Source organism: Rattus norvegicus, chromosome 9 (genome assembly GCF_021556685.1).
Source record: "Rattus norvegicus strain SHRSP/BbbUtx chromosome 9, alternate assembly SHRSP_T2T, whole genome shotgun sequence".
Lineage (NCBI taxonomy): Eukaryota > Metazoa > Chordata > Mammalia > Rodentia > Muridae > Rattus > Rattus norvegicus.
This window is the reverse complement of record NC_141542.1, coordinates 24,171,576-24,184,777: the sequence shown is the minus strand read 5'-3', so window position 1 is coordinate 24,184,777 and position 13,202 is coordinate 24,171,576. Positions and strand designations below refer to the sequence as shown.

At 41.5% G+C, this 13,202-nt stretch overlaps 1 protein-coding gene across 6 annotated transcripts in view; it reads right to left on the bottom strand.

The window, feature by feature from the left end:
• Positions 1-13,202, bottom strand: part of LOC148003557 (disks large homolog 5-like) — a 100,215-nt gene that overhangs the window by 40,941 nt on the left and 46,072 nt on the right. The window contains exons 1-2 of one of the 6 annotated variants that reach the window (XM_087568818.1): positions 8,597-8,725; positions 3,470-3,738 (exon numbers count right to left, since the gene is read on the bottom strand). The exons of 1 other annotated variant lie outside the window; for it this stretch is intronic. In XM_087568818.1, the coding sequence (XP_087424944.1) occupies positions 3,470-3,560 (91 nt within the window). In that variant the 5' untranslated portion in view covers positions 3,561-3,738; positions 8,597-8,725. Of the gene's footprint in view, positions 1-3,469; positions 3,739-8,596; positions 8,761-13,202 lie in introns of those variants that run through there. 4 more of the 6 variants (XM_087568817.1, XM_087568821.1, XM_087568819.1 and 1 more) reach the window with 4 other exon arrangements.

The following is a 13,202-nucleotide window of genomic DNA, read 5'->3' as shown; positions in this document are numbered from 1 at the left end:
CACATTAGTCATCACAGAACATGTTTTATTAACTAACACATATCACAAACATGACCTGGGTGTGAGGAGGACACTTATATGCTGTACCAAATTGTGGAAGAGTATTTTTCCGTTGATCACAGCACTACAGCACCATTGCAATTACTCTTGTTCAAAAGTAAAGCTATCATTTTGCTCTTCCTATTGATCTGGGTAGAATATGTGAACTATGAGAAAGCGGCTTAATTAAAACTGGAAATTGAAAACTTAAAAAAAAAGAGTGAAGGGTTTGAGATTACTTTTTATTCAACAGAATACATCCAATTTACTTGATAGTAACCAGATGCAGGTAGTCAATATATATAGTCTATATCCTTATCAAAATAGAAAAGCAAATGAACAAAACAACAACACATAAATAACAAATCTTCAAATGAATAGAAGGAAAACCAAAAAACCAAAATAATCAAAACTCAAGAAACTTTAAATAGAGGAATTGCGCTAAGCATTCTTTTGCTGCTCCTTTTGCAGAATAGACTTATAGTCTGTGGCTTGCCTTGGAGACATAGTAGAGAAGCAGTTACTGATGGTAATAATCTTTTCAAGGGGAGTGGAAGTAGGTCTGTTTTGTTGGAGTGGGGGCATTAAGGAAAAAACCTACCAATACAGAGTACAAATGATATTACAGACTTTGTCTCAAAGTCTTTCCAATGTTGTGAACTGATCTCCACGAAACTCTTCTGGGTGACCCATCAGGACTAGTACAAATTTACACATGCACAGTCTTTCTGGATGACCAGCAGCTCTTGATTGATGTGCATCAGCACTTCTCTGGGTCCCTCCAAAAGATTACACTTGCTGGAGAGAGCTCAGGTGAAAGTATGGCCTATTCAATCCAAAGAAGTTAAACTAAAGGAGGAAAATGCAGTCCACAATTGCTATGGACATTACAGATGAGATGCAATAGTGCTGTATTTGCTGTGCACACTTAGTTCTCCTCCTGTAGCTCTTCTCTCCAAGGGAGATCTTGTCCTGGTCTGTGTCATGTTCGAGTTTCTGCTGGAGAATTTCAGACCTAGCAGAGCAAGGGAAAAAAGGTTTAGTGTGTAGTAAATTTAGCTCTCCCTCTTACTTCAGCTCTATTCAGTTGGACAATCCAGCATGACCTGTCAGCTGAGGTCAGTCCCTGCATCCCCAAGTGACATAGAGTACCTGGGCTTGGATTTATATCTCAGCTTTTCAAACTGCTAGAAGTTGAACTGTGGACTATGCACTGTACTGGAATTAAGAGAAAAATGAGCATATTTTGTCACTGGTCCAGGTTTATTATATTGAATAATAACATTGTAGCTATGTCCGAATCTGAGTTCAACCCTGGTATGAGCAACCTAGAATACCATGTGGATTCCTTCTGGAGAACATGCCCAGAATTGTGGTGAAAGTTCTGATATGTTCGCACTGAAGGAACCTGCCTAGGTTCAATTTGTAACCACAGAATCTGCAAATACACAGAGAAGCCATCTCACTTCAAATTCATGCTCACTGCACAGATCCTGTAATCACTGAGAATGTGCTCACAGCATACACAAGGAACAGTAAAGTTTATTGTGATGGAGATACATAACAGCACCCCTGTAAGACTATGGTTATTGTAATGCAATTTGTGAGACCACAGAAGAGAAAATGTCCTCAGATCTTATCAGAGAGTTAACAGGAAGAAAGAAGTACAAAATACAAAGAAATCCTGAGGATTATACATATTGTGTCATGGACAAAATTCACATAAACTGTAGCAGAACAATACTCTGTGTAGTTCTTTAGGTGACTGAAGGTGAAAACCTTGTCAGTGGTCAGCCATCCAAAAAGGATAGTTATATAGGTACAGGAAATCCAATTGGCTTCTGCCAGTCTGTGTTCCTATCTGATCTCAAAAATATCAGAATGCTTCTACAATGTTCCTCCCAAGCCACTTTCCTGGGTGATCGGTTCTTTCTGCTTCAGAATGTCCTGCATTCTTTCCTCTAATCATTCCTTATCCTGGTCATCAGATGAGTGTACTGTCAATGGAAGCATGCATGCATGTGTGCATAAACAAATACACACACAGACACACAGACACAGTAATACGAACTCGCAAACACACAAGCCATTTGTGTTTACACAATATAAACATAGTACATTGCAGTGTTTACTTTGCCTTTTAATGCTTAATATAATGATTCCCCAGGATACTCTGGAGGCATAAAAACAAGGTTGAGTGGGATATGTACATAGTGGTCATAGCCTATAGACAGCTCAGTAAGTGATGTGCTGTCCTCCCATAAACCGACATTGAAACATGGTTCTTTCCCTATTATCAATCTGGCTTAGCAAGTTCCCAAGGCTGAGTAGAGCAGTCTTGTTTCCCAGCAAAGGATCATATGTTGGTGGTGGACTAGACTCCTATTCTTTTTTTTTTTTTTATTAACTCGAGTATTTCTTATATTTATTCCCTTTCCCGGTTTCCAGGCAAACATCCCCCTAGTCCCTCCCCTCCCCTTCTTTATGGGTGTTCCCCTCCCCATCTTCCCCCCATGGCCCCCCTCCCCCCAACAATCTAGTTCACTGGGGGTTCAGTCATAGCAGGACCCAGGGCTTCCCCTTCCACTGGTGCTCTTACTAGGATATTCATTGCTACCTATGAGGTCAGAGTCCACGGTCAGTCCATGTATAGTTTTAGGTAGTGGCTTAGTCCCTGGAAACTCTGGTTGGTTGGCATTGTTGTACATATGGGGTCTCGAGCCCCTTCAAGCTCTTCCAGTTCTTTCTCTGATTCCTTCAACGGGGGTCCTATTCTCAGTTCAGTGGTTTGCTGCTGGCATTCGCCTCTGTATTTGCTGTATTTACCATGGTCATACAGTTTTTCAAATACCTGGCATTCATCTTTTTCCAAATCCTAAAATTTCTTTCTTATTCACATTTGCTTTTTTGATTATTTCTTAGTATTATTATCATTTTATAAAATTTTAGTTTTTTTTCCTAGATATATATTTTTTATTCGAACGTTATTCCCTTTCACAGCTTTTGGTCCATAAGCCACCCTGCCTTGCCCTCTCCCATAGGTATGGTCCCCCAATCCACGCCACTTAGAAACCCCTTCCTGGACATTCCCCTGCACTGAGGTTCCAACTTTGTTAAAAAAAGGGCTTCCCCATCCACAGGTGCCCCAACAAGGCTATTCTCTCCTACATATGCAGTTGGACCCCTGGGACAGTCCATGTATAGTCTTTTGCTAGTGGTTTATTTGGTTGGCATTGCTGTTCTTATGGACTTGCAAGCCCTTCAGCTCTTTGAATCCTTCCACTAATTCCCATAAACGGCGTCCTGTTCTCAGTTCAGTAGTTTACTGCTAGCAATGACCTCTTTATTTGACATGCTCTGGATGTGTCTCTCAGGGGAGATGTATATCCGGTCCCTTTCAGTAAGCACTTTTTAGCTTCATCAATCTTACCTAGTTTTGGTGGATGTATATATATGGGCCACATGTGGGGCAGGCTCTGAATGGCTGTTCCTTCAGTCTCTGCTTTAGATTTGGCCTCCATATCCCCTCCTATGGATATTTTTGTTCCCCATTTTAAGAAGGAGTGGGAGCATCTGCACTTTGGTCATCCTTCTTCTTGAGTTTCCTGAGATCTGTAGATTGCATCTTGGGTAATTTGAGGTTTTGGTCAATATCCACTTATCAATGAGTGCATACTGTCAATGAGGGGTGCTGAGTACCTGGAAGAGAAAGGGGGACAAGAGATGTGAAGAAGGACTCCAAGACAAGAGTCTGATCAAGGCGACAATTTTATTTTTCCCAAGGCTGAATTTGTACCATAAAATGAGTAACAGAGAGAAGAGAGAAGTAAGAAACATTTACCCACGTCAAGGACACAATATTCATGTGGTCAGGGAATTGGCTGATGTTGACAGGTTGTCAGAAAGGTCACAGGTTTGTCATATCTATTAGTCAGCAGGATGTTGGTTTTTCAGAAAGGTTACAGGTCATGACATTGTGTATCTTAACGTCACACGTTATCATATGATTATTCATCTTGACCACCATATTTGTATAAGTCTTCTGCAGCTGGCTGGGGATTTTCCATGAACCCAGTCATACTTAATGCTAACCATAATAATAACATCAATAATGGAGGGGTTCAAGGCCATCGCTCCCAAGAACATACCAAGTGTGTTTTTCTGTGATTGGATTGCCTCACTGTGGATGATATTTTCTAGTTCTTTCCATTTGCCTATGAATTGAATGTAGTCATTGTTTTTGATAGCTGAGTGGTACTCCATTGTGTAGATGTACCACAATTTTCGAATCCATTCCTCTGTTGAAGGGCATCTGGGTTCATTCCAGCTTCTGGCTATTATGAATAAGGCTGCTATGAACATAGTGGAGCATGTGTGTTTGTTGTATGTTGGAGAATCTTTTGGGTATATGCCCAGGACAGGTATAGCTGTGTGATCAGGTAGTGCAATGTCCAATTTTCTGAGGAACCTTCAGACTGATTTCCAGAGTGCTTGTACCAGTTTGCAATCCCAGCAACAATGGACGAGTGTTTCTCTTTCTCCACGTCCTTCCCAGCCTCTGTTGTCACCTGAGTTTTTGATCTTAGCCATCCTGACTGGTGTGAGGTGGATTCTTAGGGTTGTTTTGATTTGCATTTCCCTGATGACTAAGGATGTTGAGCATTTCTTTAGGTGCTTTTCAGCTATTCGATATTCCTCAGCTGAGAATGTTTTCTTTAGCTCCGAACCCCATTTATTAACAGGGTTGTTTGGCCCACTGTACTCTAACTTCTTGTGTGTTGTGTATACTTTGGATATTAGCCCTCCATCAGATGCAGGAATGGTAAAGATTCTTTCCCAATCTGTTGGTTGCCTTTTTGTCTGAATGACACTCTCCTTTGCCTTACAGAAGCTTTTCAGTTTTATGAGGTCCCATTTGTCAATTCTTGATCTTAAAGCATAAGCCATTGGTGTTTTGTTTAGGAAATTTTCCTTAGTCCTCATGTCTTCAAGACTCTTCCCTACTTTTTTTCTATTAATTTTAGTGTATCTGGTTTGATGTGGAGGCCCTTGATCCACTTGGACTTAAGCTTTGTACAGGGTAATAAGAATGGGTCAACTTGCATGCTTCTACCTGTTGACCTCCAGTTGAACTATTTGTTAAAACTGCTATCTTTCTTCCATTGGATGTTTTAACTCCTTTGTCAAAGATCAAATGAACATAGGGGTGTGTGTTCATTTCTGTGTCTTCAATTATGTTCCACTGAGCTGCCTGTCTGTATGCCAATACCATACAAACTATTGCTCTGTAATACTGCTTGAGGTCAGAGATGGTGATTCCCCCAGAAGTTCTTTTATTGTTGAGTATAGTTTTTGCTATCCTGGGTTTCATGTTATACCAAATGACGGCAAATTGCACTCACTACCTTTATAAAGAATTGAGTAGGAATACTGATGGTGATGGCATTGAATCTGTAGATTGCTTTTTGCAAAATATCCATTTTTTACCATATTCATCCTGCCAATCTATGAGCATGGGAGATCTTTCCATCTTCTGAGATCTTCTTCAATTTCTTCAGAGATTTGAAGTTCTTGTCATACAGATTTTTTACTTGCTTGGTTCAAGTAACAGCAAGTTATTTTATATTATTTGGGACTGTTGTGAAGGGTGTCATTTCCTAAATTTCTTTCTCAGCCTGTTTACCCTTTGAGTAGAGGAAGGCTACTGAATTGTTTGAGTTAATTTTATACTCGGCCAGTTTGCTGAAGTTGTTGATCAGGTTAAGTAGTTCTCTGGTGGAATTTTGGTGTTGCTTAAGTAGACTATCATATCATCTTCCAATCTTACTATTTTGACTTCATCTCTTCTAATTTTTATCCCTTTCACCTACTTTCATTGTTTGATTGCTATGGCTAGGACCTTAAGTACCATATTGAAAAAGTAGGGAAAGAGTGGGCATCCTTGTCTAGTCCCTGATTTTAGTGGGATTCCTTCAATTTTCTCAGTTTAGTTTGATGTTAGCTACTGGTTTGATGTATTTTGCATTTTCCTATATTTAGATATGGGCCTTGAATTCCTGATATTTCCAGGACTTTATTAATGAAATGGTGTTGAATTTTGTCAAATGATTTCTCAGCATCTAATGAAGTGATCATGTGTTTTTTTTTCCTTTGAGTTTGTTTATATGGTGAATTTCGTTGATGGATTTCTGTATATTAAACCATCCCTGCATCCTTGCCATGAATCCTACTTGATCATGATGGATGATTGTTTGGATGTGTTCTTGGATTCAGTTTGCAAGAATTTTATTGAGCATTTTTGCATCAATATTCATAAATCAAATAGGTCTGAATTACTCTATCTTTGTTGTATCTTTGTGTGGTTTAGGTATAAGAGTAATTGTGGCTTCATAGAAGGAATTTGGTAGTGCTCTCTCTGTTTCTATAACCGGTAAGCCTAAAACCCCCTGTTCCTGAAAGTAACAGAACTTACAGAAAATACTTACTTTCTTATCATTCCTCCTCCCCGATGGCCAGTGATTTATTGAGCACCTACTACGATCCTAGCACTGTGCATCTAAGGGTGTAATGGTGAATAAAATACTTAATAAAAAGCTTCATTAAGGAATAAAGAAAAATGAAACATAATTTTGAAACTCAGAGTTAAATATAAGCAATACCACCATTTCTTTAACTGCTGATTTCTGAAAAACTCATCATTTTTTCCATGGGCTCCTACAGTAATGACACTAAGCCTTGATTTTGTAAGACACAAATAGGCAACTCACACTTCATTCTTGGCTCTCAAAACTGTCAAAGGGAACAACACTGTTGCTGTCCATTGTGCTTCCCTATCAATCCTGCTATGGATGGTAATACATTCCAGTCTTTTAAATGTGTAAACAGGCCACCACTTGAGGGGAAATTTATTATAATTACCCAAACCGGTATACTCTCTAAAATTTTCACATACATTTTACTGATATCACAAAGCAAATTCACCACAAATATTTAACCAATTTAAACAGAAACATTGAATAGCTCTGCAAATAGGATCAATAATCACATTCACTTGAAAACAACTATCATGGAAACAAACGACGTAATAGGAGAAAAGATACATCACTAAAAGCTCCACAAGCAGCAAAAAAGACACTACATTTCTTGGTTTAAAAGTTAGGTGATACACTTGATCTTTAAAGACAGGCAATGTACTTGATCTTTAAGCCCTTTAACTGTGCCCTGTCCACATAGAAACTGCAGTAGATGACAATCTTTTGTAAGATTTATTGATTTATATGTGAGACAATGCAGCTGTCTTCAGACACACCAGAAGAGGGCATCAGTACTCATTACAAATGGTTATGAGCCACCATGTGGTTGCTGGGATTTGAACTCAGGACCACTTGGTGCTCTTACCCACTGAGCCATCTCTCCAGCCCTCACATCGGCCTCTTACACAGCATCACAGTGGTCTATTTCACTAGATGGCTCCAGGGTGATAACAGAGAAACTTTCACAGTTCCTGAGCTCTTCTGAGTTCAAACACCACCAGTGCCAACTCTGTGCTGTTGGCACATTCTGACCTTCTCCTAAGGGTTGTCAGCCACAAAAGGGACGGGTTAGCCCCAGACAGCATTCACTGCCCAATCCTAAAAACCTCCTCGATTCTGAAAAAGCCACATTCCATGCTTGCTCCATATTTGAGGAAGTCAAATGGTTGATCTGGCTCAAGGCTCTACTTTTCTTAGCTCATCAACTTTCTTTTTCCACTTCTTGTCACAAGAAGTATTTTTTTATGCTGCCACTACACTGCAGTGTGTGAAGTAAACCACCATAAACTCTGGGTGCCACCTCTTGAAATTTAAAATTCACAAAACAATTCATGGCTTTCTAATCAGCACCATGGAAAATAAACAAAAACAAGCAAAACCATTCCAAAGGAACTTGCTGATCTGAAGGCCTGCTCATAGCAGGTAGGAAAGAATGAAATTATGCAGAACTGTAAGCTCTCAGAGCTTTGGAGGCTAAAAAAGAAGAAATCCCTGTTTATGTTCCCTTTCTCCAAGTATTTGAAGGAGGGTATTTTACATCCTCCAAATACAATCTCTTGCAAGGGGCAACCAATTACAAAGTAGATCAGAAGAAATCTATTAAATAATAATTCATTGCCTGAGGTTTTAAGGAAATAATTTCCTATGATCCCTGTCCTTTAACATACAATGGAAACATTACAGGGAGTGTGCCACCATGCTAAGCTGCCTCTGAAAAGCCTGTCCTGCCCTGGCAGGTACAGGCCATTTAATTCCAAGTCATCTGGAGAGGTGTGACAGCCCCAAGTTGCCCTGGGGATGTCAGAGCACAGCTCTCATGCACACTCCAGAGCACCTCTCCACTCTTTCCCAATGCCATAGGCTTTCCAATCCCTGCTTCAGCTCTCCATACATCCCTGAACCCTCCCTTCCCCTACCCAGTGGGCTCACTTTGCATTGCCTCCTTCTGCCACTGCTTTCCCAGGGCGGGGGTGGGGGGGCCCAGAAGGAGCCTAAGGACGGGCGGGCGCGGGTCTCCTACCTACCTTGATGATGCTGCTCTTAAGGTGCAGCCCGCCCTGCTTGAGGCTTGCTGTCCCTGGGGAGCAGACCGGAGGTCGGCCTGGGGTCCGCGCGGGCGCCAGGCCTCCAGGTCCCCTGGCAGGACTAGCCTCGGGTTCTTCCCTGGACACTGCAGGGTGGAGTCGCCGTTGGAAACACCGCCACTGTCTTAGCGCGCCCTCCCGTGGCCGATGTGACCCCCAACGCCGTTACCGCCCCCTTCTCTGTCAGCTTCTTCTGATTTTTCTTTTCTTTTCTTTTCTTTTCTTTTCTTTTCTTTTCTTTTCTTTTCTTTTCTTTTCTTTTCTTTTCTTTTCTTTTCTTTTCTTTTCTTTTCTTTTCTCTTTTTGTTCGCAACGTGGCGCCTGCGAAGAGCTCGTCTCCAGGAAGGAGGACATCGTGCAGGCAGAATCACCTCTGGGCCCTGCCGGGGTCGGAGAGGGAGAGAGCGGAGTCAGCTTGGGCGGCGGCGCCCCGGCTGCTGGCACCCGCAGAAGGAAAACTCGCCCAGGCACACGCGCTGCTGCGGGCGCCAAATATAACGCGAGCGCCCCGCCCCCTCAGGCCCCGCGCTCACCCACGAGCTCCGCGTGCCCTGAGGCCCGGCTCGGGCGCGGTCGAGCTGCGGGGTGGGAAGGACACGTGTGCCCACTCCGTGGCGCAGACAACACGGGGAGGCAGGACACGGGGAGTCATGTGGTGTGGAGCTCCGGGCTCTGCTCAGGCCCTTCAGTCCCCTCTCAGGGCTTGGCGGAGGCCGGGGCGGCTTCTTTGGGCCCCCAGGCCCACCGTGACCTACCCGCGGCCATCACCTCTGGAGCTTCCAGGTGCCCCAGGCTCGAGTCTTGGGCATGGCGATTGTGGTTGCCACTCTCCTAGGCCGGCTCAGCAGGGCACAAGCCACCACCTGCTGTCCTCACCTGAAGGCATCCTGATGGGGCTGAGAGCCCACATCCAGCAGGCGAGCCTCAGGGCAGGGGGCCATGGTCTTGGGTCTGCACCTAGTTGCCAGCCCCTCACACATATGGCAGCATCACACATATGGCTCCTTCTACCAACCGCCACTAATCACCATTTGGACATTCCATCACAGTGTTGTCAAGAAGAAAGATGCAAACAAACACGAAAAGAATGAAATTTAAAATCTTTTTTATCAGGCTGGAGAGATGGCTTGGTGGTTAAGAGCGCTGCTTCTCCATTGCTCCCAAGTTCAATTCCCAGCAACCACATGGTGACCTACAACTATCTGTAGTGGGATCCAATGCCCTCTTCTGTCTGAAGCTCTCTTCTGAGATGCAGGCACACTCGCAGAGTGTTCATGTACATAAATAAATAAATCTTTAAAAATAAAACCTTCTAATCAGTTAATGTATCTACATCTAGAAGCTAGAAAAAGGGTCACAGCAATATTAAAAATAATTCAGAAATGGTAAAGGGATGTACGAGAGTCACAAAATTCACTGGGCAAGATGGTGTATGCCTGGAATCCCGACACTCACAAGGCTGAGGTAGGTGGATTGCCTTGAGTTCAAGGCTAGACTAAAGTGTGAGACCTTGTACTAGAAAACAAAACAGTTGTGGAGGGGATGGAGAGAGAGACAGAGAGACAGAGAGACAGAAGAGACAGAGAGGGAGACAGAGACAGAGAGGGAGACAGAGACAGAGATACAGAGATAGAGAGAGACAGAAACAGAGAGAGAGAGACCTCGATGTCATTTCCTGCACTGATGACAAGCTACTGAAGAATGTGAATGTCTCCTACCAAGCACAGAGAGTGCTAATGACAGAATGGGTTTCTTATTAAGATATCATAAGGGGGTTGGGGATTTAGCTCAGTGGTAGGGCGCTTGCCTAGCAAGGGCAAGGCCCTGGGTTCAGTCCCCAGGTCCGAAAAAAAAAAAAAAAAAGAAAAAAGAAAAAAAAGATATCATAAACTGTAGATGGAAAAGTAAAGGAATGTATAATAATTAAAAGAGAAATCAGACATTGGAAATCCTAAATTTAGAAGACTGTATATGTTGAAGTCATAGGGGAGGGGATGAGACGATGTGGGGGAGAGAATAATCAGAATAAATTATATATGCATACAAAAATGTTAACTAAGAGCCACCAATTAAAAGAGAAAAGCAGGTTTATTTTACGATGAAATTGAGTTCCCATATGACACTATGTAACATTTTGTAAATTGATTATATGAATTATCTGCAATAAAAAATCAATTGTTATTAAAGTTGTGGTTGTGTTCATATTAATTAGAAATGTTTTAAATTCTTTTTATTTATTTGCTTATTTATTGATTTTTTTAAGATAGGGTTTTCCTATATAGACCAGGTTGACCTCAAAAAACAGATCCACCTGCTTATGCCTTCAAAGAGTTAGAATCAAAAGTGTATACTCACACATGAAAGTTACATTCTTGAAGTGATAAAAAAGAAAGTACAGTTATCAACTTGGTACAATTATTGAACAGTGATCAAGTGAATGGAAATATCAGAAACACATTTAAGGCATTAGGTCACTGTTGTTAAAAGGATCTTAAGCAGCATATATAATTCAAATCATCCAGGAGACACATTTCGAAAAAAAACCAAGAAACTGGGTAAAGATGATTTAAATTTTTCAATCTATTAAAAATTTTAAAGTGCATTCGATATGAAAGCTGTAAGTGATATACTTCACATTTTTGCTTATATACCATCTTCAATTTTATGTGCATTCTGCAAATATTGTCCATGTTTATTCAGGCTCTTAATATTTCCCCATGACTGATAACATTCACAGAAATCATATTGAGTACACTGTATATGTTGACGTATAATAGAATTGTATTCTACACAGTATAGCATAGAAATATGTATATATAACTTCCCATATATGTGTGTATATACATATGTAAATGGCTCAAGAAAATGAGTATCACTTTATCATTGTAGTATTATTTTCATCAAAATCCTGAGAACATTGAAATGGCATCAAATACTGACCAGATTGGCAAAAAAAAAAAAAAAAAAAAAAAAGAAAAAAGAAAAAAAAAACTCCAAAAAATAAAACTCTTATAAAGAATCTAACGATACTAGCAAAAGATGCAAAAATATTAAAGTCTCAATGAAAAAAAAAAGCCCAGATGAAATACTGTATATTTTCTCAACTCTAGGATAATGTATTTTTGTACAACTATCAATAAAAGGCCTGAATTTTGAAGAATTCAAAAGTAGTGCAGTATAATTATGCAGTGGTCAATACTGTTGCATACCATTTTACATAACTGCATACACTCTCATTCTTTTGTTCCGTGGTCTAGCAACGAACTCGGGTAGATTTATGGGAAACTCGGGTAGATTTATGGGGAAGCATTGCACTGCAGACTTAAACTGGATTAATTTGGGGATGAGTAAGTCATATTTTGTTAAAGTTGCTTTAAAAATAAACCTTTGGATATTAGTACGGCAAGTAATTCTCCCTGAAGGAAAAACCAGACACCAAGAAACTAGACCACTGCTGTCCAGAAGAAATTTCTAGATGATAGAAATATTCTATATCTGCTGTGTTTCTGGCTATGGATTCTGGCTGGCTGTTTGCCTCCTGGTTTTCCTGCTGTGACTAAAGAGGCAGATTTTAGTTCTAAGTTTAGTTCATCTCAAATAGCCATGTGTGACCAGTGGGTGCTATTTGGACAGTGTAGCCACCGAAAACTGAAGCAGTGTAACCAAAGACTCACCTAGGAGTCAGATGACCTCCTAGAAGTGACTTGGGAAAACGTTGGCAATGATAGCCTCTTGGGGAGCTCACCTTCACCAAAAGCCAACTGTGAATCCTTACTCTTCTGCAATAGTCATAATTCAACTGGTCTTAAACCCACCCCAACCCTCACCAAAGACACTTGAGAGGGAGCTGAACCCACTGTGTGCTTTAGATTTAGTGTAGAAAGCACTTCCTTCAAAGTGGAGCAGACTGAGATTGCCAAGTCCTTTGTGGGGCTCTAGGGACTTGGGCCTGACCTTGGGTGAGGAGGAAATGAAGAATGACATTGGACATACATACATGGGGAAGGCTGGGTCCGTGGGCTGGAGAAAATGCAGCATCCCAGAAGCTCAGCATGTTTATTATATAGAGTTGGCCAGGAAGCAGGGCTGTTGCACAGGAAAGCAAGGAGGTGGGCATTACATGCAGATAAACAAGGTGGGGAGGACTATGCATATGTAACTGACAAGGGGCAGATTTAGCTAATCTCAGTAGGAGCAGTCTGTGCAGGGAGCAGTCTTCACGCTGTAAATATCCAGATGGGGCCAGGGAGAAAGGTAGAGTAGACTTTTTCTGCACACACTATCAATGCCATCCTGAGAAGGCGTTGTCATGTCTCTGAGCCTCAAGGGGCATGGGGGCCTTTGCCATTTCCCCATGGATAAACGGCTTTGGTTCCATTGCATGGTCATATCATGTTTACAACACACATCCACTTAGGGCTGCAGTTCCTCAGGACTTCCTCTGTTCCCACAGTGAGTTCTCAAAAGAAAAACAGAAACAAAACAAACAAAAAATGTGCTCAGTGAACTGGCTAATTCCCTAAAGTATATGGATCCAGTGTCCTAA